The sequence below is a fragment of the Acinonyx jubatus genome, chromosome B1 (genome assembly GCF_027475565.1).
Source record: "Acinonyx jubatus isolate Ajub_Pintada_27869175 chromosome B1, VMU_Ajub_asm_v1.0, whole genome shotgun sequence".
NCBI classification, from domain to species: domain Eukaryota; kingdom Metazoa; phylum Chordata; class Mammalia; order Carnivora; family Felidae; genus Acinonyx; species Acinonyx jubatus.
This window is the reverse complement of record NC_069382.1, coordinates 188,779,955-188,806,564: the sequence shown is the minus strand read 5'-3', so window position 1 is coordinate 188,806,564 and position 26,610 is coordinate 188,779,955. Positions and strand designations below refer to the sequence as shown.

At 44.1% G+C, this 26,610-nt stretch overlaps 1 protein-coding gene across 10 annotated transcripts in view; it reads right to left on the bottom strand.

Annotated features, from left to right (window-relative positions):
• LDB2 (LIM domain binding 2) overlaps positions 1-12,551 on the bottom strand; it is a 380,642-nt gene extending 368,091 nt beyond the window's left edge. For 5 of the 10 annotated variants that reach the window (XM_027041809.2, XM_027041719.2, XM_027041654.2 and 2 more), the window contains exon 1: positions 12,158-12,551. In XM_027041809.2, the coding sequence (XP_026897610.1) occupies positions 12,158-12,289 (132 nt within the window). In that variant the 5' untranslated portion in view covers positions 12,290-12,551. The remainder of the gene's footprint in view (positions 1-12,157) is intronic. The other 5 variants (XM_027041527.2, XM_027041596.2, XM_027041449.2 and 2 more) reach the window with 4 other exon arrangements.
• Between the last annotated feature and the right edge of the window lie 14,059 nt (positions 12,552-26,610).

The window sequence follows — 26,610 nt, the reverse complement described above, 5'->3', positions numbered from 1 at the left end:
GCACAGAGCCCGACATGAGGCTCGAACACACAGACCATGAGATCATGACCTGAGCCGAAGTCGGAAGCTCAACCGACTGAGCCACCCAGGCGCCCCAATTCTAAACTCTTTTAACATTTATTTATTTTTGAGAGACAGAGAGAAATACAGCGTGAGCAGGGGAGGGGCAGAGAGAGAGAGAGAGAGTGAGACACAGAATCCAAAGCAGGTTCCAGGCTCTGAGTTGTCAGTACAGAGCCTGATGCGGGGCTCGAAACCAAAAACCATGAGATGATAACCTGAGCCAAAGTCGGACGCTTAACCAACTGAGCCACCCAGGCGCCCCATAAAGTCTGCAGCAATGTAAACTAGTGATGTGTTTTTCAACATCAGCAGCATGATGTTAAAGACTGATACTATTTTAGCGCAATCAGAAAACCGGAAAAGGTGAAAGGGATTTCAAACATACAAGTTTTTGTAGGGGGTGCCTGGGTGGCTCAGTGGGTTAAGCGTCGGACCCTTGATTTTGGCTCAGGTCACGACCTCCCGGTTCCTGAGTTGGCGCCCCATATCCAGCTCTGTGCTGACAGCGTGGAGCCTGCTCGGGATACTCTCTCAAAATAAATAAATAAACTTTAAAAAAAAAAAAAAAAAAGGAAATTTTTGTGAGATTGGTAGTAGTTGGTAAGAATGGTGTTTAATGTGGCCAGTTCCTGGTTATTCTCAAGTAACAAGTGTTAACGATTTAGAAAACCTGAGACCATTTTACAGCACTTGGGAGCCCAGGTAAGCCCCGCCTATGCGTCGTTTCTGCACTTCCAAAGTCAGGAGCTATAGGGCTGGATGATCTTTCATGTCTATTCCAGCTCTGAAATTCTAGGATTCAGCTATTTTGAGAGTGGTAGTCTCCACCAAATGTTCTCCATCAGAACCTTTCAAAGGCAGGAGATATTCACCAACTGCTTCATTTCAGTTTTAGGCAAGAAATTTTAGTCAACTGCAGGGTAATCATGGCTGAAATTATAAGGCAGAAGAAGACGTGTGTGTGTGTGTGTGTGTGTGTGCATTGCCAAAGGGTCAGCCTTGTTTATTAGTTTAGCTTTTGCTTGTCTACATGATTTTCAGTCTCAAGATAAAATCCTCATGAGTCCTAAGAAATGACCCTATCGGGAAGCAAAATTTAACAAACACTACCCTCTCAAAAAAAAAAAATATATATATATATATATATATATATATATATATATACACATATATGTGCAAATAGCTTAATGTTTGAGCTATGCAAGATACTTGACTAGAAAGATTTGTAAAAAATATTACTGTGGAGATCTAAATAAAAATCGCAGGTGAGTTGGTCAAGGAGATGTAATGTAGGAAGCTATGCGTAGTTCAAAGAATTCAGTAAGGAAAAATCAAGGAAGCTCTACCCCGGTATTAGTAGGACACACCAGCACGTTGGAACGCCCAGGTGCATCTCTAAGGAAAGCAGAAGGAGGCAGCTTTCCTCCCCATCAACCTGAGCCCTGAGGCCAGAAGCATGCCGCATGGTGCCATTCAGCACATCGCCACTTCCGCTCGTGTGCATTTTCACCGTGTTAGGGAGCAAGCCACACGGTGTCACAGCGGATGATCGACTGGCAGCGCTGTTATCAGTCCAGACACGGAGGCTGCGCTTCCGGCGCCCTCGGAGAAGTCTGTGCGAAGCTGCGTGTTGAGAAGGGCGCCTCTTTGAAGGAGATGGCCAGTCAAGGCCAGCAGGTGTGTGCTCTCCATTTAGGTGGCCCTGCAAAGGCTCTCTGGAACAAGCGACCCTCTCAACATTCTGTTCTCTCCACTGAGTTCTTAGCCGGAGCAAATCCGGAACGTAGCTTCTTCCCAACAGAATGGAGGACGTGTGTCCCACACTTCGGTCAGTCCTTAATCCGAGACTACGGGTATGTCTCAGAGATCATTACAACCTGGATTTTGGGGGTGACTGCGGCCACCAGAAGGTATATGATTATCACGTGAGCACTACTGTATGGCACTGGAAAACCCTCGTCACGTTAGCATATATTGTGAGAATACCAAATCCACAAGTCTTACAACATCATAGCGAATTTTGCTCATTAAACTGAAATATGCTAGTACAAACCATGTGAAAAAAATATTTTTAAAGATACTTTCAGGAAGTCAAGCAGTGTTTCATTACTTACACTACTCGATTTGCTGATAGGATAGAGAATAAGGGCAACAGCTTATGATCATTATCTTGGTTCACACTTATTGAGCACTTACTACACATAGAAATCCTCCCTTCCATGTGGGAGATGATTCCAAGCCCCCTAATGGATGCCTGAAATTGTGGATAGTACCAAACCCCATATTTACCACATTTTCCCCTATCATACAGAACTATGATAAAGTGTAATTCCTAAATGAGGTCCAGAAAGAGATTAATAATAATTAACAAGACAATAAGACAGTTATAATAATATGCGGGAATAAAAGTTATGTGAATGTGCTCTCTCTGTCTCAAAATACCGTAGCATACTGTAGTCACTCTTCTTCCAGTGATGATGCCAGATGACAAAACGGCTATGTGACGAGGCGAAGGGAGGTGACAGACGCAGGCATTGCGATATAGTGTTAGCCTACTACTGACCTCCTGACAACATATCAGGAGGATCACCGGCTCCTGGACCTCAGTTGACGGCAGATAATTGAAACCGAGGAAAGCAATACTGCACACGGGCCGGGGGGCGGATTACTGTACCAGGCATTGTACGTGCCTTAGCCATTCCCCTCCCAACCTAACACTCAGGCTAAGAAAACAAACCCTCAGAAAAGTTAAGAAACTTTCCCTCAGATCACACAGCAGGCAAGACGCAAAGTCCGGGTTTGGATCCGGATCTGACTTGTTATCAGTCATACTTGAGTTCAGATCTTTACACTCCATGCATGTCCCTCTTGTTGCTCCAAAGGAACAGACACTGGTGCACATGTTTCCCAGCTGGAAGGTGCACACGTACACAAACACAATCTGATTGGGGCAAGGATCTCTCTCTCTCTCTGTGTCTGTCTGTCTCTCATGCACACACACACACGCACACAAACGCACGACAGTTAGCAAACACAAAGTCATCATAAACCACAACATCATATACTAATATAACTTCTCTTATTTTCTGTTGGGCAAATCACTTCAAACAAGCTAATTAATGGCCCTGAAAGCCCTTTCCCAAAATGCAAAGTGCTCCGGGAAATGTAAGGTGTGGTCACGATTCATATCATAACTCACAGCTGTGGCCCCCTCGGCAGATCCAAAGAGAGATAGGTGGTAGATATATCAGAGGAGGAAAAACACTAGGATAAGTATAAAGGTTTTTAATCAGAAGTCAGGAGACTCCCCACAGATTCACACCACCCAGAAGGCAAGATTCTCAGGTCAATGCTTTCTTCACAGAAGAAATTCCCTCTTCAGCCTTCTTTTTTCTGCAGGTCTGGCTGAACATTCTATCAGTGAACATTCACCAGACTATTAGGCTTACAGATTCTTTTCCAGCTGTAACTGTTGGTAAGACTCGAGGTAAACTCCAGTGTGAATCTGGGTAGTGTAGGTACAACTTAATTTCCTTTATTCAACTGATATATTTTGCATATCAACTATGCGCTATGGGGCATGGGGAGGTGCGGTGGGGAGGGGGGGCTGTGATTGACAACTCTGAACAAGACAAATGAGGCCCCTGCCCTCACACAGCTCGTATTCTGGGGGAGAAAAGCAAACGCTTAAGAAATAAACTAGAAGCAAGAAAATATCAGCTTGCTGTCATTTCTGTGAAGAAAATGATCAGGCCATGTGATAGAAAGTGAGTGGGGTTAAGGGAGGGAATTTTAATTGAGGTGATCCAGGGGAGCTTTTCTGTGAAGGGCACATTTAAGCTGGTCAGTAGAGGACCTACTAAGTGCTGGACGCTTACCCTTCGTGGTCATTGCTTTCTTTGAGATATTTAATTGATCACCTGCAAATAAAGTCAACATCAGGCCAAATTCTAATTCAAATTAAGCCTGCTAATACTTCTATGGATTATTATGGAGGAACAGAGCTATCCCACCACCAAGGCCAAAGATGTTGAGCCGTGAATGAGCTCGAAGAGTTAATGGAGCCAAAGACGGTCCCTGTGGCTGGAGTCCACTGAACATGTCGAAGGAGATGAGACGAGACCTCGGGATCAATTGTATTCTCACAGCTAGAGCAAGGAGTTGGGAGCTGACGCTAGGTGTGAGGGAAAGCTAGAGAGTGATGTGATCGGATTTATGCTTCAAAAATATCACTGCGGCTGCTTGCGGGGAACAGATTTTAAGATGGAGAGAGGCAGCAGGGAGCACAGTTGGGTGGCCCTCCAAACCCTGAAAAGAGTGGATGGGGTTGGGATGTCACCAGGACAAAGTACTCCCCACCTCTTCAGAGGGGTCTGTCAAATCTCTAACCCTGAGCCTCTGTTTTCATTTGGAAGGCTAACACTTCAAATTAGGTTAGTCAAAAGTGGTGGTAAAGTGAGGGCAAGTCAGGGCCTCCAAAAGGGGTGGGGACCCCTTCCCACCTGCGTTGGGAGAGAACACTGAAGGCAGGAGTTAGAAGATGGCGTCCCCAGGGATGCCGGGGTATGGCCTCCGCCTCCCCGTCTCTGGGTTTCACTTTTATCTGCTAAAGGAGAACGAGAATGCATGCATGTCAGGCTTGGGGTGGATAAATGAGGAAACCCATCTTATGTCCGACAAGTGGCAGGCGTTTACTATAAAGACAGTGGCCTCACTGGGAGCCGAAGTAGGGGTGCAAGGGTAAGGAAGGAACATCACCTCCCACAAAAAAACGCAGAGACACAGGGTGTGGAGACTGCCTCGTACAAGAGGATCAGGATCAAACTAGGTGGGTAGGAAGCCCCTGGACACCTTATTTTCTCTAAAATTCCTTTTATTTTTAATTTTTTTAATGTTTTTATTTTTATTTTTGAGAGAGAGAGAAACAGGGAGACAGACTGTGAGCAGGGGATGGGGTAGAGAGAGAGGGAGACACAGATTCCAAAGCAGGTTCTGGGCTCTGAGCTGTCAGCCCAGAGCCCAACACAGGGCTCGAACCCACGAACCGGGAGATCATGATCTAAGTCAAAGTCAGACGCTTAACCCACTGAGCCACCCAGGCACCTCTAAGATTCCTAATTGATGCAAAGGAAGCTAACACCATGACAAACTCTGACTGTAATTTAATCTCCTTATATTTTAATTGTTTAAGACAATTAAAACACCGTCTTCCACAGAGCCTGCCTGAGAAGAGTCCAGCACAGGATGGAAACCTAACTATTTTTAAGTAAAAGAATTAAACTTTGAGGTGACTATGCATCACAGTCCACAACACTTTCAGTGACTCTTCAGAGAAGACCACTTCAATGAATACCGAGGACACTCATTCTTCCACAGGGAGTTTCATTTTGGTTCTTTTTGTCAACAAACAGGGTATATTTTCCAGCTCTGGCATCATTCTTTGGGATTTCACATCATCCCTTTTGAAATCAGTCAAGAATTTGAGAGACAAGTGGTCAAGTCAAGTTACGTAGATGAGGTCCACTTTCCAGGCAGTGCCTAATAAATTTCTACAGGTGAAACCAAAGTCCTGGCTAGTATTTCTTATCGCAAGAGAGGTGTTACAGCAGCGAAGTTAACAGCACAATCTCTAAAACTAAACTACCATCTGTGTGACCTTCGACAATTTACTTAACTCTTTGTTTCCTCAGTAAAAATGCAGTTAGTAGTACCTACCTCATGAGGTAAGTATAAGGATTACAGGCACTGACCCACAGAAAGCACTTAGCCCCATGTTCAACACATAGCGAGCACCCCAATGATGTTAGCTATTATCATCCTGACGACCTTTCAGAAGGGTCTATACCTTTCAGTACATGGACACACCCATAATACACTATGAACCTATCGTGGCACTTCATTGTAAGACTTGGTTTGTATGTCTTCCTTCATTACCAAATTGTAAGCTTCCAGAGGACAGAAACATATTTTAATCACCTCTGTATTCCCAGATATTGTCATTGTCTAAAATACGGCAATTCTCGAAGAGATAACCGAATTTTGTTTTAAGTATTGATAGTTGCCTATGTCCAGATGCATGCTCCTACAATGTGAGTTTTTAAAAAAAATCTAGGCTCAAACTGATGGAAGGAAGGAAGGAAGGGAAAGAAAGAAAAAAGAGAAAGAAAGAAAGAAAGAAAGAAAGAAAGAAAGAAAGAAAGAAAGAAAGAAAAGAGAAAGAAAGAAGGAAAGAAAGAAAAAGAGAAAGGAAGGAAGGAAGGGGAGAGAAAGAAAGAAAAGAAAGAAAGAAAGAAAGGAAGGAAGGAAGGAAGGAAGGAAGAAAAAGAGAGAAGAAAGAAAGAAAAAAAAACAGAAAGGGAAGCAAACAATATCTTTGTCAGATAATGACAAAGGTATATGTACTCTCCACATCAGTTGAACATTTTTTTAAAGCTCTGTTTTCTGACACTTTAAAAAAGAGATTGTTTTCCCAGATCAATTATATTTTTGAGACCCACCAACCAAATCCAAATAAGTTGATGAATCTTGTTCTTGACTATGGATAAAGTTGGATATTCAGGGTTGTTTGTTTTATGTTTTGTTGGCTTGTTCAGAAAGGAGGTATTCTGTGTTTCTCGTGAAAAATGAGTTAATGTGGACAAATGTAATAAAAGGAGATTTATAGCCCTGTTCTCCATACAATTTAAATTAATTTCTTTCTGAAACCCAAACAAAAATCTAAATGCATAAAAAATGCATACTGTTTTAAATCCTATATTATCATTTACACACCAAAAAGGGAGAGATTTAAATGTGCATTGATTTTAGACTGATAAGAATCTGTGTTGAATGGGAGTTGAGAGATTTTTTTTCTTCTTCTTCTTGGCCTCCCTACTAATAGTTAGTTTGCAGCAATTTTTAATTAAAAACAGTTCCCATCGCAAGAGCATGGGGGGAAAATAAAAAGACGTCAGGAAAATAAGATCGGTATGAGTCCTGCAGTTTGTTTTCTGAGGCCATGCAGAGATTCTGAAAAATAAGAGAGTTTGGAAGTTCTCCTTTTTAAAACTGCACTTTTGGTTTCATTTAACATTTTCAAAACCGCTTTCCTTACCACTACCAACGCCCCCTCCCCCCACTCCTCACCAACCCCCTTCGGAAAAACTTGGGAAGTTCTGTGTTTAACACTGAAAATCATTCCTATGATGCAGAGCAACGGCAACATGTTTCTTTCTAAATTTCTAGGGAAAAAAAAAATCCAAGTTATCACAAACTATTTCTCATTTTTTTCTACCTATCCAAAATACCTAATCTCATTTTAACTAGACTCCGTCTGATCAGGGATATTCAGCTACCCCATGAATAAACATGATGTTACAACGGGAAACCCTGTGACTGAAGTATATAAAAATGTAACTGAAAAGAGAAGAATGAGAGCCCCCCCCTTCAGTCCCCTCCCACCCCCCCCCAGGGAGTTTGAGAGAAGGACCAGGAGGGGTACAAGCAGCAGATTTAAATTTCAAGGTCTTCAAACATTTTTCACGTTCATATTAAATCCTGTAAAACCAAAAACTGTAATTCTAATAAAAACCTTGTGTGTGTGGCTTCCAATTGTAATCACGGTTTTCTCTTTTGGAGTGGGATGTGTAATGTTGATAAAAGAAAGGGGGGGAGAAAAACCCTCGAAACAGAACAAATACATAATGGAACCCACACTTTCCTGGAGTTTGTGGTATTTTATGAAAAGGAGCGCATTGCCAACAGGAAATATATATATATATATATATATATATATATATATATATATATATATACTTAAAAACAGCTTTATTGCAATGCAGACGAGTTTGGTAGTTTGAATGAGGACAAAGTACAGAAAAGTTACCAACGATAAGGAAGATTTTTATAACTTGATAAACTTTCTGAAATTCTAGAAGAATCCAACATCAGTGAAATCTTTTCTCGAAAAATGAAGGTCACTATCATGTGTTTCACATTTTACCTATATTTTCACTTCACGAAGCTCAGGAAGTGGGGGGAAAATGCTGTTTTTGTGATTACTGAAGCTTTTCGGAGAACAAATTCTGATATCTGTAGACCATGTTTTTATAGCCTACCTGATCGCACTCTGTGTGCGATGCGAAACTAACTGTATAATTGTGCACTTGTGTCCCTCCCGGATACATTTGGGACAGCAAGACCATCCATGAATTTTGGAAGACACGGGTAAATCATGGTAGCCTACACAACGGAAAATGTCACCCCCTTCCTACTGCCTGGGAATTACTAGTGACCAACTGTGACGCAAATCTCAAAGAGTTTCTCTTAATTTCATTTAAAAAGTGGGGGGGCGGGGGTAGGGAGGACACCCACGCATTTCTTTACGAAATTCCACTGAGATTCTGATGTTGCAAATAAACTTTATTTCCCAGAACAGCCAATAGCATATAAAACATATTCTTGTTGTTTTTGTTTGCTTTGTAATACACTCATATTCCTTTAAAAAGGTCCTATAATCTCTTAGAGACTTGCTTGCTTTTGCCACAAAGATTATGGATCTAAATTACATCATGGTGAAATAAATGTGGAGAGTGTGGGGAAGAGAGAGCACTTTTAGGGTGGGGGAAGCTGACGCCCAAAGCAGCTTCAGGGAGCACCAGCCCCCCAAAGGCATCAGAATTAATTCCAAGGACCTAGTTCTCAAACTTTCTCTCCTCTTCCATGTAGTGATGCATCCTCTGGCAAGTTAACAGATGTTTACTGAGTAACTACTATGTCCCAGGAACTTCAGGCTCCAAGTGCTACTTTAAACAAGGCTGGCAGGGTCTCTGCTTTCCGTGTTTTCTCCACTATCACCCCATTATTTCAGTGCCATTTGTGACTTTGAACTGAATACCCTGAACCAAGAAATAATGTCTGTGCTCCTCGTGCTGGCTTGCAACACTCTCTCATACAGAAGAAAACCAAACCCAGGACTTTTGCAGAATCTGAATTTTTAAGTTAGAGGGGTATTTATTGCAAGGTAATTTTCAGATGAGGAACCGTGGTATCTATGCCAAATAGTTAGTAAGTGACAGAAACAAGTTAGGAACAGGAGAACTCCCAATCCAGTGCTCTCAAAACTGTAACTACTCAGCTTCTGATGGACTTCGATTTGATTTAATCGGAAGAAATGCACCAATCACTTGAGAGAATGCCCCAGGGAAGGGGTTGGGGGTCAGCTACTGGGGGAGAATAGGTAAACCCCTTGCTTCCTTACCACTTTCTTTCCTTTCCATGAAAAGGAGGTTACTAGGAAATTTCTACAAACTCGATTACAATTTATTCATTCAACATTGATTTGCTACAATTTCTTTCTAACCAAATCTATGTTTAAAAAGGAATAGGGACTTGAGAGTATTACCCAAATTGTGTGTGTGTGTGTGTGTGTGTGTGTGTGTGTGTGTGTGTGTAATGAGGAGTCAGTGAAATAGTACCATGTAATATAGGAGCAGGAACCAGAAGACAGGAGAAAGAAGTGAGTCTCTTTTGTCCAAAATGATTGAATGCATTGGTTAAGTTCCAAAAGTCACTCAATAATCTATTTGATTTTGTGTGTGAATAACCTGGTAACTCTTGCTGGGTATTATTGTATTTTATGTCAACCGTCTACAGGGCTCAGAACAACTTTATCATCAATAATCATTGTTGGTAAGGCACAATGTAACTTTCTCACGAAAAGTTTTTTTTTCGAAATATTTTCTTTTCCAATTACAAACTATGATCAAAATGTAGTATTTAATGTTAATATTTAAATGGCTAAGTAGAAATTATTTTATTCTCTCCTTTTTACATATGAAATAAAAACAAATTTATGGCCTTGGGTTCATGACATCATTTACGGCTTGGCAAAGAGAAAAGAAGTGTCAGGGCAATTATTTGGATAATTGTAAAAAAGATCTAATTAGTGGGGAAATGTTCGGGGTTGGCTCTAGAACATACCAGAAAACAGTTCACAGTGCTTTTTTGTCACAGTCAGAGAGGTTTTTAAAAAAATCTTTAAGATTTGTCAGAGCAAGCTTTTCTCTCCAGTTTCTTGAGCTATGAAGCTGTTTTTTTTCTACTCAGGGGAAAATTTTTAAAAGTAATACCCCATAATCCAAAAGGTAGGAGTTCCTGAGTTCAGCTCTCACAAAAGATAATGTGACATTTGTAAGAAACATACCACAAATGGGGGACTTTTCGAAGGTGTTCTCTCAAATGGGAAACAAATGTGGGACTTTTCTGCAACTGTAGATTTTTGTGAGGGCCAGGACACAGAAGTGCCCCCAGATAATCTAGCTGTGACCTGGCCAAGTGATAATTTAGGAGCACAGGGGAACATAGACATCAGAGAAATCTGCCTGTTCTTCTGACCAAGGAGGATGGGAGAAAAACCTCATTACACAACTTCTCAAAAACTTTCTAAAACGCGAGCTGGACACAGGTTATTTTTTTAAATCCTGTAGCTGTTCAAGAATTGAGCCTTCATGGCCCCTGTTCTCTTGTTTTCAACCAAGTATATTTTTAAGACCTTTTTTAACCTCAAATTTGTATAGCAATTAATGTGTGCCTGAACTACAAGACATTTTCTATCCCCCTAAATCTGAAAAGCAGGCTATGACAACCAATAGCTCATGCAAGAATTTAAGAGTCCAACAAATAGTTGCAAATGAAAGATACAAACTGTCACACACACACACCCCACAACACACACGAATATCATTTCCTGCCAACAGGTCGCCACCCTAAGCAAAACAGAGTTTACACTTCTGTAAAAGCTACTGGCTTCTGGGGAGAGAAACAGTATCATCAATTATATTTAACTTCTATGATGTATTAACATATAAAGAAAACAGCAGTACTAAAGACAACCCAGTTTTTTAAAAAACATCAGTCCTTGTCCAGGAGTTAGCCAATCAGAAAGCAGGTCACATCTTGTTAGCTGTATTAAATGCATTAAACGTCATGAATTCTCCATGGCTCTGTTGACAATTTAAAGCAAGTGTGCTTTATTTTATCACACAACATTAACAGAGTCCCCTTCCAGAGCTGAGACTTAGTGTTCAATCTAAAATTCCACCAAGGCTATTTCCTTAAAGCTCTGTGCCATCAGCCCTCTGGGTATTTTGTACTCCGGCAGAGAAGACGGAATTCCCAGCGATTTCTACTTCCCAAAGTCACTTTGGTGCACCCATCACAAACTCCTTGTCAAAACACTTCAACACAAAGCCCCAACTTACAGGCAAATTGGACAGCCCAGCAGCCCAGCAGCAAGACCCGGCCAGGCTGGCCCAGAGAAAAAGTCAGCTGGCATTAAATATTTAAATTGCAGGAGGCAGTCTGGAGTTTTGCATTTACAAAGTTCTGAAAGTCCTGTTCTCTCGGCTCCCAGAGTTGCTGGCCGAGGAGGCAGAGGCTCACTCCCCCCTCTCAGGCACAAGGTTACAAATATGCAAAACTCAAGCTGACTTGAAGGCTGAGCCGGCTCCCGGGGAAGGTAGAGCTCCTTAGGAGACACTCCCAGCAGCGATAAGAGAAGTCGAGAACCCCCTTGCCCCAGGCAACTGGTTTCTGAATTTAACACGGAAATACACAAACAATGTGTCCCTCCAGGGCTAGTTCAGAAAAGTGTGTGGGCTTACCCTTCTCCCCCCTCCACCTCGATTTTGATGACTTTGAAAAGCAAATGCAGGTCAAGGCAGACTTCCTCTGGGATTTGTTAAAAATGTATTTTGCCAGATTGCAAATGATCACAAAATCCCTTGGAATTATATCTCACGAAACACTAACGGGACTGACTCAGAGCCTGCAAACCCCAGAGTTCTGGAAGAAGAGCATTTCTGGAGCCCCGGCAGGCAAATCAAGTGCTGGGCTGTCTATTTCAAGATTCCGGCAGAAACTGTCCCCAGCTCCAAGAGTTGCTGTGCCTGGAAGCCCGGCGTTCAAACTAGTGGATTCATCCTGGCGCTCATTTCCACGTACGTGGTAGTATCTAGTGGGACACTTCCCACAGAATTCAGCCAGCAGCCCAGGAAAAGCCCATGCACAGTTTGAAAAAAACACACAAACATACACCCAAGGTTGGAGTACTTACCTCTGTGCGAGCCTGCAGCCTCTTGTTCATCTCATAGATTCGGTACTCTGGCTGTACCATGTATGGTGTATGTCTCCTATAAAATGGGCCGAAAGGAGAAGAATAGAAGGGGTCATGTGGTGTGCTGGACATCTTGCCTGCTTGTCGAAAATCAAGCTAAACAGAGTATCAGTAACGTCCATGCAGAGCACATGGGCTGTGTTCCTCACAGTACAAAGTAGACGCACGCACACGCTCACACACACACACACACACACACACACACACACACACAGAGGCAGGCAGGCAGGCAGGCTGAACACACTGGCTGGGAACTGCTGTTGGAGCCCTCTATAGCAGGAGAGGAGAGAGAGAGCGAGAGGAGGGAGGGAGGGAGGGAGGGAGGAAAGGAGGGAGGGAGGGAGCACGGGAGAGGAGGGAGAGGGAGAGAGCAGGAGCTTCAGAGAGGAAGGGAGGTTGGTAGGGAGGAAGGGAGGGAAGGAGGGAGGGAAGGAGGGAGGGAGGGAGTGAATGAGAGAGAGAGAGAGAGAGAGAGAGAGAGAGAGAGAGAGGAGGCTGGATGGCTTTAGGCACCACTGCTTGTTTTTAAAGAAGCAGTTTGTGGAGAGGTCATTTCCTGTCCACACTGTAGACTAGTTCAAAAATATAATTCTCCTCACAGTCTGACACAAGTCTAAGGTTTGGTTTTAATTTTCTTCCTCCAGCCAGGACCCTTCACAACCTGATTGCTAAGCTTGTTAGCATATAGGTGGTTTAACCGCTGCCTGAGCCACTCCCCCCTGACAGTCACACTGTTGTAATGTATCAGAAATGTGATTACCACAAAATACAGCAACACTGCACTGTGGTCCCCTGTATTAGAGCTGGTGATTCACGGGCAAGCCAAGATTTCCTTCTGCACTAATCTCCCCATATAGTTTTGGGTTTACTTGCTGTTGTTCCAAGGGCTTGTTACAGCCTTTGCATTTCTACCCCCTCCTCACCCCCACGCTCCCCAATCACCCCTCTTCCCAGCCCCTCCCTCTTCTCCCAAGGCTTCAGTTCAAGCAGGGTTAAGGGGGGGCCTGGGTTCAGGTTACGGAAGCATTTTCAGGTAAAACAATCATTCTGAATGTGGAATGCCTAGGATACACCCTTGGAGCAGTGGGCTTTTTTTTTTTTTTTTCAAGAAGAAGAAAAAAAAAAAACAAAAACAAAAAACCTCCCAAAGCCGACCTCCAAATAAGATAGGAAAAGCAACAAGGGGGAAACTCCCACAAAAATGACCGTGGAAAATTCAGTTGAGTAGGAAATTGCAGATAATTGAATGGCTCATCCCCAAATAACATGTCCAACTCTGATGGAGGCAAAGTCTTTATTTTCCAAGATTGGTCAAGAACATAAATCTTTTTGCAACCGAGGTACATGATAGCTGGAGGAAAACGGGCACAGCTCAAGGGAGGGGAAAGGATCTCTACAGAGAACTAAATGATCCATATGGCAATCCCACTCTACTGGACCCAATGATAACCAGACGTATACCCCTCAAACAAAGCCTAGATGCAGAAAATGTAAATGTATTGAGCTAAGACCTAGCTAGGTCTGTGGTATTAAGAAGAGAAAGCAGAGACCACCAAAAAGGGTGATGCACGCAAGCCCCTGAATGTAAATGCATGCAAATGAGACATTTCTTCTTTTTAATGAGCAGATTAATTAACTTTCTGCCCCAATCATGGCTTGGGGTATCTCCAAGTCACTAGCCAACAGGGGATAAGGTATTGCTAAGTCTGTAATTTACACTAAGAATACTCAGGAGCAGAAATACCCCCAAATTGCTGTCTCGATCAGCCCTTTGTCTTGATTGGAGGAGATACGCGTAGGGTCCACCCCAAACTTGTAGTGCAACTCAACACAGTAAAGTCCCTTACCAGGATGAGATTAGGGGAGGCATTACACTGGGCTGCTCGGAACTTGTTCGAGAAGACCCCAGGGCAGGCCAGCATGCTTAGTTTCAAGTTTCATTACAAATCCAAAAGCTGGACTAAATTTGCTGCAAGGTTTGTCAAAACACACAACCTTCTAAAGACGAGATTTCAAACAAATTTGGCTTGATTTATGTTTTGGAATGATGGCCACTGCAAAATCTAACGGTTCCTTGTGTTTAGATTCCCAAACTAAGGACGTTCCAAGAGTTTAGTGCCTGCCTGAGTTTGTGTTTACGTGGCTTTTTCGGAAAAAGAAGCAAAGTAACACCTAGCAGGCATGTGCAGCCCAATATTGATCAAAAAAAAAAAAAAAAAAAAAAAGAAAGAAAAGGAAAGGAAAGGAAAGGAAAGGAAAGGAAAGGAAAGGAAAGGAAAGGAAAGAGAAAGCTCAAAGATCCATTTGGGGAACTTCTTTCTAATAGAAGGTAAAATTTTGCTCTCATTAATTCTTGCAGACCATTCCAAGTTATCACTGGAAATACTGCTTCCTGTTAGTACCTAAAGGCTAAATGCAGAAAGATCGGAAACCTCGTACTGCTTGGGCCACATAGCTTCTCATCTTTGCTGCTTCAAGAGTCTGCACACTGGCCTCCCTGCTCAGATTCACAATTCTTTTCTGACTTGGGATTGGTCTTCGTCATCATCAGAATGCTGGCTGCAGAGAAGAAAAACCGCTCTTCCCTCATGGTTTCCCTTCACGGTTTCCCTGCCACCAGTAAGAAAAGGTCCATACTCCTCGGCGAGGCACACAGGGCGCCTGCACTCACTCCCTCTCGCTCTCTGTCTCCCTCTCTGTCTTTATCACACACACACACACACACACACACACACACACACACCTTTCGTTTGTTTGCTTGTTATCCCTGGTCTTCCTAAACTTTACAATCCTGTTCCACACACATGTGCACATTGTACTTTTGGCCCTTGTTCACCTGTAAACTCTTATTCGACCTCTGTCCAATTAAATTATCACCTCCCCTCTGAATCTTTTTTCATTAATCCTTCATGAATTCATTTATTCCACGGGTATTTCATTCACGGTAGAAGGGGGCCCGGGGACCGGAGGACCGTAGCACTGGTCAGAGCACTTTTCAATTCTGGTTCCACCACCTGCCTGCCCTGGGAGCTTCGGCAGGTGACTGCATCTCTCTGTGCGTCTGTCACACTGTTTTCAAACCAGAAACAATGAGGGTAACCACCCATAAGATTGTTGCAAGGGATTAGATGAGATAACACGCTGCAATGTACTAGAACCCATACATATCGGGGCGCCTGGGTGCCTCAGTCGGTTAAGCACCCGACTCCTGATTTTGGCTCAGGTCATGATCTCATGGTTCGTGGGATCAAGCCCTGCATCGGGCTCTGTGCTGAGTGTGGAGCCTGCTTGGGATTCTCTGTCTCTCTCTCTCTCTGCCTCTCCCCGGCTTGCTCACACACACACTCTCTCTCTCTCTCTCTCAAAAATAAGTAAACTTAAAAAATATTTTTTAAAAAGCACCCACACATATAAATTCTCAAAAAATATTATTATTGTTAGGTACCTAACATACACTTAGGTGCTAGGGAACACAGGGAGGCCAACGTGGGTAGCAGACATGCTCCCTGTCCTCTTGTCCCTTGTAGTCCATTGAGGATGAGAAAGGACACAACATTGGAGAACTAAAAAGCCTTTGGGAACCTAATTTCAAACTGTAGTGTGTGCTATGAAGGAAATACAGCGGTCTCCACCTTCTCCGGCTCCCTCTCTCCAACGATCTGACTATATTGTACTCACCCCACTTGTGAAGATGTCAGGTGATAACATGCCAGCGAGATCAGATATGAAGGAGGTGAGTGACATAGGCATGTGACGCAGCACCAGCCTACTGTTGACATTCGTCAGAAGGAGAAGCTTCTGCTTCCAGCTGGTACTTGAAACTCCAGAAAGCCAAACTGTGGAGACGGGTGAGAGGGACTGCTGTAAACAAAAGGAAGGGACAGAAAACAATGTCCCCATCTCGGTCAACACTGGATCTTCTGTTTTCTTCCAGTGGAGAATTTACATGTCAACGTGCTCATTGCTCTCACTTATTAAGTCCTTACTATGTGGGAAGCACTATGCTCAGTGGAATACACAAATATTCTTTATTGATCTCGAAGTAACCCTACGTGATTCGTTTGACTACTCTCCCCATTTTACAGATATGGAAACTGGGGCTTCAAGCTGCTCCGAAACGTCTTCAAAGTCATACAACTAGTAAGTCACGGGGGCAAAATCCTTACGCACGTCGCGGCTCGACATCCAGGTCCATGTTCCTCTTTAGGGCATCTCTGTTCTTTGGCCTCGGTGGCTAGTGTGGTGCTGGGCCCCCAGCGGGTGCTCAAACCACACACACCTGAGTAAGTGGAGGAAAAGACAAGAGGGTGAAGTGTCTTCTTTGTCCTGCTTAATTGCAGGCACCCCTTGTCCCCCGCCCCCACTTCTACCCATTCTCCCTGAAGCCCGGCCTCATTACTTCCCCTTTTATTGCTGCCCCAAATCTTCCAGAATGTTCTCCCCAAATTGCAGGTATCTGTTTAACCCTTTGCACCATCAGGTCACCTGGCTGGTTTTGCCAGTTCCCTCTTTCTTTCTTTCTTTCTTTCATTTATTTATTTATTTATTTTTGGGACAGAGAGAGACAGAGCATGAACGGGGGAGGGGCAGAGAGAGAGGGAGACACAAAATCGGAAACAGGCTCCAGGCTCCGAGCCATCAGCCCAGAGCCCGACGCGGGGTTCGAACTCACGGGCCGCGAGATCGTGACCTGGCTGAAGTCGGACGCTTAACCGACTGCGCCACCCAGGCGCCCCAGCCAGTTCCCTATTTCTTAAGGGACCGGCTATGACTCATGTTATTCTGGCCCAGGGCTGCGCATAAGTAAGAGAAAGGATGTGCTCATGTTAAGGCTGCCGATCAACTCCTTCAGGAAACCATAGAGAAATCCAACAGCCATATTTGTATACTGTAAAAAAATGAACGAGTCTAACCCCTGTTGTGACAGCCCTGTTACCCCCAGAGCCTGAGCCATGAGTTTACATATGATTTTGCATGATGTGTATTGAATAAACTCCAAAACTCTTCACGCAGACATTCAAGACGATTTAAAAGCTGACCCGACCTTTACGCTAGGGACCTCCTCTTGCCATATTCACATTAGATTTAGCCCGCAGAGCGTTTATTTTTCTTTTAATTTGGAATACTTGCCAACAGTTTACAAAAATAAAGAGTTTCGTAGGAAATTCCGATTTTCATCTTCTCTCCAAACCTCATGAGCTCTGGCCACCCTTGGCCCCATCCCATGTCGGCGGCGTGTGGTGGGACCTGCTCTTTACCGCTTTTCTCTCCATCTATTGATGGCCTTCCCCAGCCACTGTCCCTGATCTCCATTTATCCGCCTGATCCCTCTGGGTATTAAAGTCGTCGTCCTTTTTAAAATCTACCCAACTGCACCCTCTCCAGTTCCTTTTGCTCGCTTGTTTCAGAAAGCCGGTTTTCTTAGCACCCTCTGTTCCCCTCCCGGCCCTTCCTTACCTATCTCTGTGCCCCGTCTTTTCTTTTCTGCCCCTTCATTCCATAAGCATCCAGCTAACGTACATGTGCAAGACACAGCGGAGACGTGGCAGGGGGATGAAGATAAACGAAGATTTATGTGGCGTAGCCTCTATTTCCAGGTCACTAAGAGAGATATGAAACCTGTACTTGCTTCATTCACGACAAGTCGCTATTGAGTCCTTACCCTGCACTAAGTACTGTGCCAAGCGCTGAGCATACACCTTACTTGCAGAACTAATTCCCGCCTCCAGGGTCTTGACCACAGAGAAGCAGACTTGATCGTCTTTTAGAGGATGAACTTTGGAGCCTCACTGACTTAGTTTAAATCCAGAATCCTGCATCTAGCTGTGTGACCTTGGGCACTTAACTAACCTCTCTGTGCCTCTGTTTTCCCTTCTGTAAAAAGAGGCTTAGGGTACCTGAGTGGTTCAGTCGATTGAGTGTCTGACTTGAGTTCAGGTCATGATCTCGTGGTTCCTGAGTTCAAACCCCGCATTGGCCTCATGGCTGTTAGTTCAGATCCTGCTTAAGATCTTCTGGGGCACCTGGAATTAGCAGTGGAGACAGGGCAGGAAAAACCTAAGGCATAATATAGTAGGCATCTGCAAATTGATGAATGAAATGCTAATCTACAAAGAGCCTCCAAGGAAGGAGGGATTCATTCAAATTAGTAAAATCAAGGAAGGCTTCACAGAGGAGTTGGCATGTGTATTTAACCTCAACATATCTTTCAGAGAGAAAGGCCACACAAGCAGAGGAGACAGAATGGAAATGAACATGTCTGACACCAAGCAAAGTCAAGAAATATTGTGAAAGTAGAGACAGTAAAATGTTATCGAAGCCTGTTTCTAGAAGGTTTAAGTACCAGTGTAAGGAATGTGCAATTTATTGCATGGATGGCAGGGAGTCAGAAAAAGGCAAGAAGAGTGCTTTTTTTTCTCTTTTAATTTTTTTAATGTTCATCTACTTTTTAAAAACAGCCTTTAAATGTTTATTTACTTTTGAAAGAGAGAGAGAGAAACAGAGAATGAGTGGGGGAGGAGCAGAGAGAGAGGGAGACACAGAATCGGAAGCAGGCTCCAGGCTCCGAGCTGTCAGCACAGAGCCCAACACGGGGCTCGAATTCACGGACCGCGAGATCGTGACCTGAGCCGAAGTCGGAAGCCTAACTGACTCAGTCACCCAGGCACCCCGAAAAGTGCCTTGTTTGAGCAAGATGCTTTGCAGACACGATGGGGGATAAACTGGACTCAGACCCAAGAATTGAACTCTGCCCTGGGAAGTCGATTTCAGTCAAAGGCATCCCTCGCACACTTTGCTCAGAAACTTCTCTCTTGAACGTAGGAAACAGAAGAACCAGAGCAGAGGCTGAGAAACATCTCCTGTTGCTCTTGGCTCTCCCCCGGAATGAAAATGACTGATGAGGCTGTGGGATTCCTAAAGGCCACCTTCTCATCGGCACCAGTCATCGTTGCCCAGGCCTTTAAAACTTACAAACGGAGTCAGTCCGTGGTTGAGGAGGGCATTGCTAACTACGCCAAGGAGCTTGGAAATCTGTCTCCACCCTGCCGTTTTGAAGACATATTGAGTTTCCTTTCTTGTGGCGTCCACTGTCACTCTCTGATGTCCTCCTGACTCAACCAAATCTAATAAGTAATTGTAATGACCAAAGAAAGCCGTAGCCACTGAAAATCCACTCATTTCTCAAGGATCAACAGTAAAATCCAACCCACTGCATGGGCCATCCAACACTCACTTAATCACTCCAGAAGTATTCGCCGAGGGCCCACCGTGTGCTGAAACCTCCTCTCTCAGATTCTGTGTGATCCGGCCCTTTCTTACCCTTCCAGCCACATCCAGACTCTGTTTCTTCCTGCCCTGCTCCTTCCACTGCATTTGCAGTACACAGCAAACTCATTCCTCCAAATTCTAGAATCGTCCTCTCTTCGTCGCTGCCATGACCACCTGTCTCTTCCTTAGCCTTCGTTCTCAGCTCGGGATGTTACCCCTTTGAGGAGGTCCTCCATAATCAAATGACCTAAAAACCCATCCGTGGCCATCACTTTCCGTCACTGAATCTTGTCCGTGAGGTCGCCAACACTGACCACTACCTGTGAGCACGTCTGCATTTACTATTGACTTGTGTGTTGCCTGTGTTCACTACGAGATTGTAAATTCTAGAAGCGTGGGTGATGTGTTCATTTTATCCACCCATTCGCACTCAGAATTTGCTTGGCACATGTGGGGGCGTGGTATATTTTTGTAGAACAAATGGATGAAAACTTATCAAAATGAATAAGGCCAGCTAGAAGAGCTGTGCTAGCAATTTGCCTCCCTAATTCCAGACCAGACTCTCCATTTAAGAAGGGTGTGTAAAAGCTATTATGCATTCATTCATTTATTCATTTAGGAAGCATTGTATCGGGTATTTACTCCACGTCAGGTACGATGCTAGGTCCCGGACAAACAAAAATGGGCAAATTTTATAGTTTCAGCGACTCCCTTCCCAGGATCCAGTTACCTGTGAGGGCCTTTGTCGTCGTGAATTATTCAGTATCCAAAAGATCTCAGAGCTGCTGTTGAGATTTCTGTAATCTGTTTCCAACCCACGGGAGAGCATGTTGGCCAAGGGTCAAAGACGCTGCGCTCCAGATCCAGTTTTGTCACTCCCTCGCTGTGAAAACCGGATCTCGCCAATTACCGTACTGCTGAAGTTAGCTTTAATTTCTTTATTTGTAATTGGGGCGCCTGGGTGGCGCAGTCGGTTAAGCGTCCGACTTCGGCTCAGGTCAGGACCTCGCGGTCCGTGAGTTCGAGCCCCGCGTCGGGCTCTGGGCTGACGGCTCGGAGCCTGGAGCCTGCTTCTGATTCTGTGTCTCCCTCTCTCTCTGCCCCTCCCCCGTTCATGCTCTGTCTCTCTCTGTCTCAAAAATAAATAAAACATCAAAAAAAATTAAAAAAAAATTTCTTTATTTGTAAAATTTCATAGGGCCATTATGGGAATCAAGGAAGAACACTTCATAACAATAAGTAATCCCTTATATAGCTGTTATGAAATGCCAGGCATTATTCTAAGCAGTTTATAAATATTGACTTGTTTCGTCTTTACAGCAATCCCAGAAGATAAAAACTATTATTGTTCCTATTTTGTAGATGAGGAAGCGTAGGCCCAGGAAGGCTGAGTAACTTGCTCAAGGCTACCCAGTCAGTCACTGGGGGGTTGGGAGCTGGAGCCAGGCGGTCTGGCTTCTCTCTGTGGACACTGTCAGCCACCAGGGTCCACAGCCTTTGTCCATGTCTACCTACACTAGGTGGTGACCTGCCGGGGAACAGAGAACAGACCTTCTCTAGCATACGGCCACACAGACCTGCAACATGTCAAGAAGAAACAAAAGTATAAATGAGAGGATACAACGTAACATTGGAGACGCTTTGTTTACAAGTAAAAGAAAAACCACTCTAAATGCGTAGGCAAAAAAGAAAACAAAAGTGCATTTATTGGCTTATGTCATTGGAAAAGTTAGAAGCATCTGAGTTCAGGTACAATAGGATCCAGGGGCCCAAAGTAAGCCCTGAAAGCTTTCCTCATTCACAGACAAGCTTTATCCGTATGGTGACTACAGGCAGGGCCGGGCTAACCTCTCCAAATTAGCCCAGCGGAAAGAAGTTTCCTCCATGGGAGTTTCAATAAAAATGCCGGTGTTGACTCTCATTGCCTGATTCGGACATACATGCCCGCATCTAAACCAATCACTGTGGCCAAGAGAGTTGGCCAGTGCTAGGTCAAAGGTTCACCCTTCCAGCCCCGGGCCAGAGTTCATCCTTCTAAAGCTGGGGGCCTGCCCAAACGTCCGGATCCTCACTAGAAGATAGGTGTTGTGGATTGAACGGTGTCCACCCAAAATATATCCTCAAGTCCTAACCCCCAGTACCTGTGAATGTGCCCTTATGTGTAAATCAGGTCTTCATGGGTGTAGGCAAGTTAAAATGAGATCTTATTGGATTAGATTGGGTTTATGTCCAGCGGCTGGAGGGACACAAAGGCACAAAGAGGGAACACAGCGACTTGAAGAGGGAGGCACAAACTGGAGTGACGTCATTATAAGCCAAGGATCACCAAGGACTGCCAGAAACCACCAGAAGCTAAGAGGCAAGGAAGGATTCTTTGCTAGAGCCTTCAGAGGTAGCATGGTCCTGCCTTCTAGAACTCTGAAAGAATGCATTTCTGATGATTTAAGCCACCCACTTTGTGTGGAGTCCCTGGGACTTTACTAGACAGGAAGTGGATCTGGAATGCAAAGCCTGTGACATCCAAGCACAAAGATGCCTGCTTAGCTGAGTTGGAAGGAAGTGCAAGGAAACCCCATTTGTTGTCTCTCCCTGTAATAATAATAACAATAATAGTCTCATTTACTGATTGCTTGCTAGTTGCCGTGCAAATGTAGACTGGTGCTTTACTTAAAGTTATATCTTCAAATCTTATATCTCCGTAGTACCCCTGCTGAGTTAGCCATCTTTCCCTCTAGGCATGAAGGAGCTACCATACACAGAATATGGTCCTACTTCTGAAATTATGGGTAAGATCCCTGAAGGCAGCTTCTATATGTCACTAACCTTTATATGGCACCCTCCCCCCAAATCACACACACACAAGTGCACATGTGCATACACACCTGTGTCACAACACCAAGCTGTGTTCGCAGCAAATAAAACGGGCGGCAAATACTTCGCAGATGAGGGGTGCCTGCCTGGGTGGCTCAGTCGATTCAATAAATTCATTTTTTTTTCTTTTTTGCTTATGGCATTTAAAGTAATTTTTCTTTTACTTGTAAACAAAGTCTCCAATGTTACATTGTATCCTCTCATTTATACTTTTGTTTCTTCTTGACAATACATGTTGCAGGTCTATGTGAGCGACTGACTCTTGGTTTCGGCTAGGTCATGATCTCGCGGTTCATGAGTTCCAGCCCCACATCAGGCTCTGCACTGATAGCATGAAGCTTGCTTGGGATTCTCTCTCTCCGTCTCTCTCTGTCCCTCTCCCGCTCGTTCTCTCTCTCTCTTTCTCTCAAGATAAATAAACGTTTTTTAAAAAGAAATCAGGGGCGCCTGGGTGGCTCGGTCGGTTAAGCGTCCGACTTCGGCTCAGGTCATGCTCTCATGGTCCGCGAGTTCGAGCCCCGCATCGGGCTCTGTGCCGACAGCTCAGAGCCTGGAGCCTGCTTCTGCTTCTGATTCTGTGTCTCCCTCTCTGCCCCTACCCCGTTCATGCACTGTCTCTCTCTGTCTCAAAAATAAATAAACATTAAAAAAAAAAAAAGAAATAAAAAATACTTCACAAATGAATAAATAGCAATCTATGCTAGCTAAATGTCTTAACGGGTGCACCAATTTTTTTTTTCCACCATGCTAAAAATTACTGTCTGTGATAGCACGTTTTTCTCCTGCTCTGTTTTACCCCCCACCTTATTTTTCGTGCTGCCCAACCCCCAACCCAACCTGCCAGAACTAGTTTCACTCATCTGTATTTCAGCCCCGCGCCTCCTGCCTCCCTCTCCTCCCCGTGGAGCTTCACAGGGATACGCGCAGACCCCAGGACTCTGACAGACACCCTGAAGGCTGGAAGAGAGACAGCGTGGCCGCACAGCCTCCTAAGCCCGCCAAGGATGGACCTGTATGGCGTGACTTGGACCTGGACAATCATTCGTGAACAAAGGAGCCCAGATGCCTGTGCCTGCTCAGAATTGACTTCTGAGTCCCTCTATTATTGAAACTGACATCGGAAGTGTGTGTGTGCGTTTCTTTCATAAAAGCCCTATCCTAATCCAAGATCAAACAATTTATTTTGGAAAATAACTGTACATAATGGTACATTTTCTAGAACTGGCCAGGTTTCCCCCTGCCATTTGCCGTCGGCTTTGAAGTATTTAATAGCTAAGGTAACTTGAAGAAACTCCCATGTTCCCGAAAGCTGCACTTACTGCCTCTACTATTTGCTAGGGACTTATCGTTTACCCACCGCTTTATCAGTCCACTTTTTGCTTTTATCTGCTTATTTCCCAAGTGGATTGTCATTACCTAGTTTTCTGCACATCGTTTTTAAGACCTGTGGAGGATTTCCTTACATAAATCGGCCTTAACTGATCTAACTGTCCCCTAGAGTTGATATTTGCATTATTTCCAATTTTTTCTCTAATACAACAATTCTTGAATGAATATTATCATATCTTTTTCCCCAGATTTGTTGAGGTATAATTGACCAATAAACATTGTATCTATGTAAAGTGTACAATGTGATGATTTGATATATATACTCACTGTGAAAGGAGTCCCGCAATCAGGCTAATTAACACATCCATCACCTCACATGGTTACCTTTTGTGTGTGTGTGTTGTGTGTGTGGCGATCCATATCTTTTGGACATCCACATTTATCCACAACAAACTCCTAAAAGTAAACTCATTTTGAGGCAAAGGGTATTTACTTTGTAAACCTTTAGTTGTCTGTTGCCAAGCTGCCCTCTAAATGAGTTGGATGGAGATAGGCCACCAGCAATTATGACTTAGTTTTTATGTTAGGAGGCATGATTCATACTCATGAAGGAAGTTTTACATAATACTTCACGGTACGAAGAAAAGTGTGAAACGCACCTGGTTTTCTCCACGCACACAGGATGAGACAGGACCGAGGAGCTCGTCTCTGTGGTGGATGTGTAGACACCCGCCCCCGCCCAGCTGCGATGCCCCCTCTGAGAATTAGTGGAAGACCATCCATTGTGTAACATGCAGTTTTGGGGTCAACAGATCCCTGGCTCTTTTCTGATTTTTCACAATTATAAAAAAACGAGTCGATAATCATCCTTCAGGTATAGATGTAAATGCCACTTTCTTAAGGGGCCTTCCCCAACTCCCCAGCCTACATTTCAACTTTTTCTTGGACTCCTTAACTGGACTAAGAGGCCCTAAGCCCTCTGAATAGAAATTGGCACCCACGCGGTCTTTTATACTTAGTACATCATGGCAAGCTACGTCTGCATGACCCTACTGATACGTACCGATCAGTTCCAAACATACGTGCCGTGAGATGTCTTGTCACTTACCACCTAATTTCAAAATGGATCGAGATTTTATATACACAATGCCCTGTATGCTCAGTTCTGTTGAATAAACATTTATTGGCATCAGGATGTATCAAGTCCTAGGCAAGAGGTAGGGACTGTGATGGTTAATTTTATGTATCAACTTGATTAGACCAGATATTTGGTCAGACATTTTTCTGTCTGTGAAGGTGTTTCTGGATGAGATTAATCTCATGTGAATTGGTACATTGAGTAGAGCAGATTGCCTTCCCCGGTGTGGATGGGCCTCATCCAATCAGTTGAAGACCTAAAAAGAAAAAACTTGAGCCTCTCACAAGTAAGGAAGAATTTTTCCTGCGTTTAAATTGAAACTGAATTGGCTCTTCCTGGATCTCAAGCCAGGCTTCAGACTGGAGCTAAAACAATGGCTTTCTGAGTCTCCAGCTTGCTGACTGACCCACAGGTCTCAGGACTTGTCAGCCCTATAATCACATGAGCCAATTCCTTCTGATAAGTCCCTTATAGAGCTAGAGACAGAAACAGAGATGAATATCCTATTGGTTCTGTTTCTCTGGAGAATGAGACTAATACAGATTTTGGAATTAAGGGTGGTTCTTGAGGAACAGTTTTAAGGATAAATTTCCAAATTGTGGTTTCTGGAATTGAATCTCTAAGCCGATCAGATTTAAAGATTCTAATGACTATATTTAGGGTAGTAAAGCGAGCACTGACGGTGCAAGGCATGATCTTATCTTGCAGCAGAAAGATGCACAATATCGCCAGTGGGTACTCCTACTAACCCACTTACAAGAAGCAATGATCTGAGCAACTGTGTATACGACACTGTTAAACATTTCTGTCAAACTAACAAATATAATAAGATTGATCATTGCTTCTAATGTCACTGAAAAAAAAGCGGGGAAAGAAAGGGATGAGCTCAGCGGTGCAAATTCTCAGCTCCAGCACTGAGTAAATGACCTGAAAGCTTCTGTGTATGTTCTGGATTTCGTTTAGCCACAGGGCTGAGAATACTGCAAACCACAGGATACCTGGCATCCTGTGACTGGTTGAGTGACACCGCGGGTGAGCACCCAGCCTCATAGCTTGTTCATTGTGAAGGTGAGGACACTGGTTGGGAAGAAATGGAATCTTGAGAGATGCAAATGGGAATATGTGGTGGAACTCTGATGAGGCTGGGGACACTGAGCCCCTGAATTCTGCATAAGTCTTCTTTATTAGTGGAATAGTTCTCTCCACTCTGGACGTGAGCCAGCTTCTCCATCGGCCCAGGGGCGGTGGAGAGAGCAGTGGCCTCCCCCGAGACAGCGGTTGTTAGGCAAGACAACTGATTCTCCTCAGAACCAACCCCCACTACCTCTTTTTGTTTCTAGACCTATAACTAGACTCGAGTCCCAGAAGGCCCTTAAAGGAGAAGTACAAAGTGTGACCTATGGGGACATGCCTTAAGTTGCAAAAGAACTGCTTCACTTTTACAACTCTGGAAACATAAGCATAGATATTAAGGGTATGGGATAATGGTGGAAGGAACATAAAGTTGGATCAGACCACACTGGGCTCAGAGAAGAGATTCTGCATTTAATGCTGCAGCTTGAGGAGTTAGAAAGGCTGGAACAGTTTGGTTCATCGGCTGAAACACGGAGCCCAAGAGAGCCCACAGTGTGGGAGGTGGAAATGCTGGACCTGCTTGTTTCATTGTAGATGGAGGGATTTGGAGGCTCACAGAGCCTGGGAGTAGATCTGTCATTTTAGACCTACTCGCCAACTCTGCAGGAGGCAGGGGTGTGTCCACAAGACCTCTTTCACAATAACTGAAGTA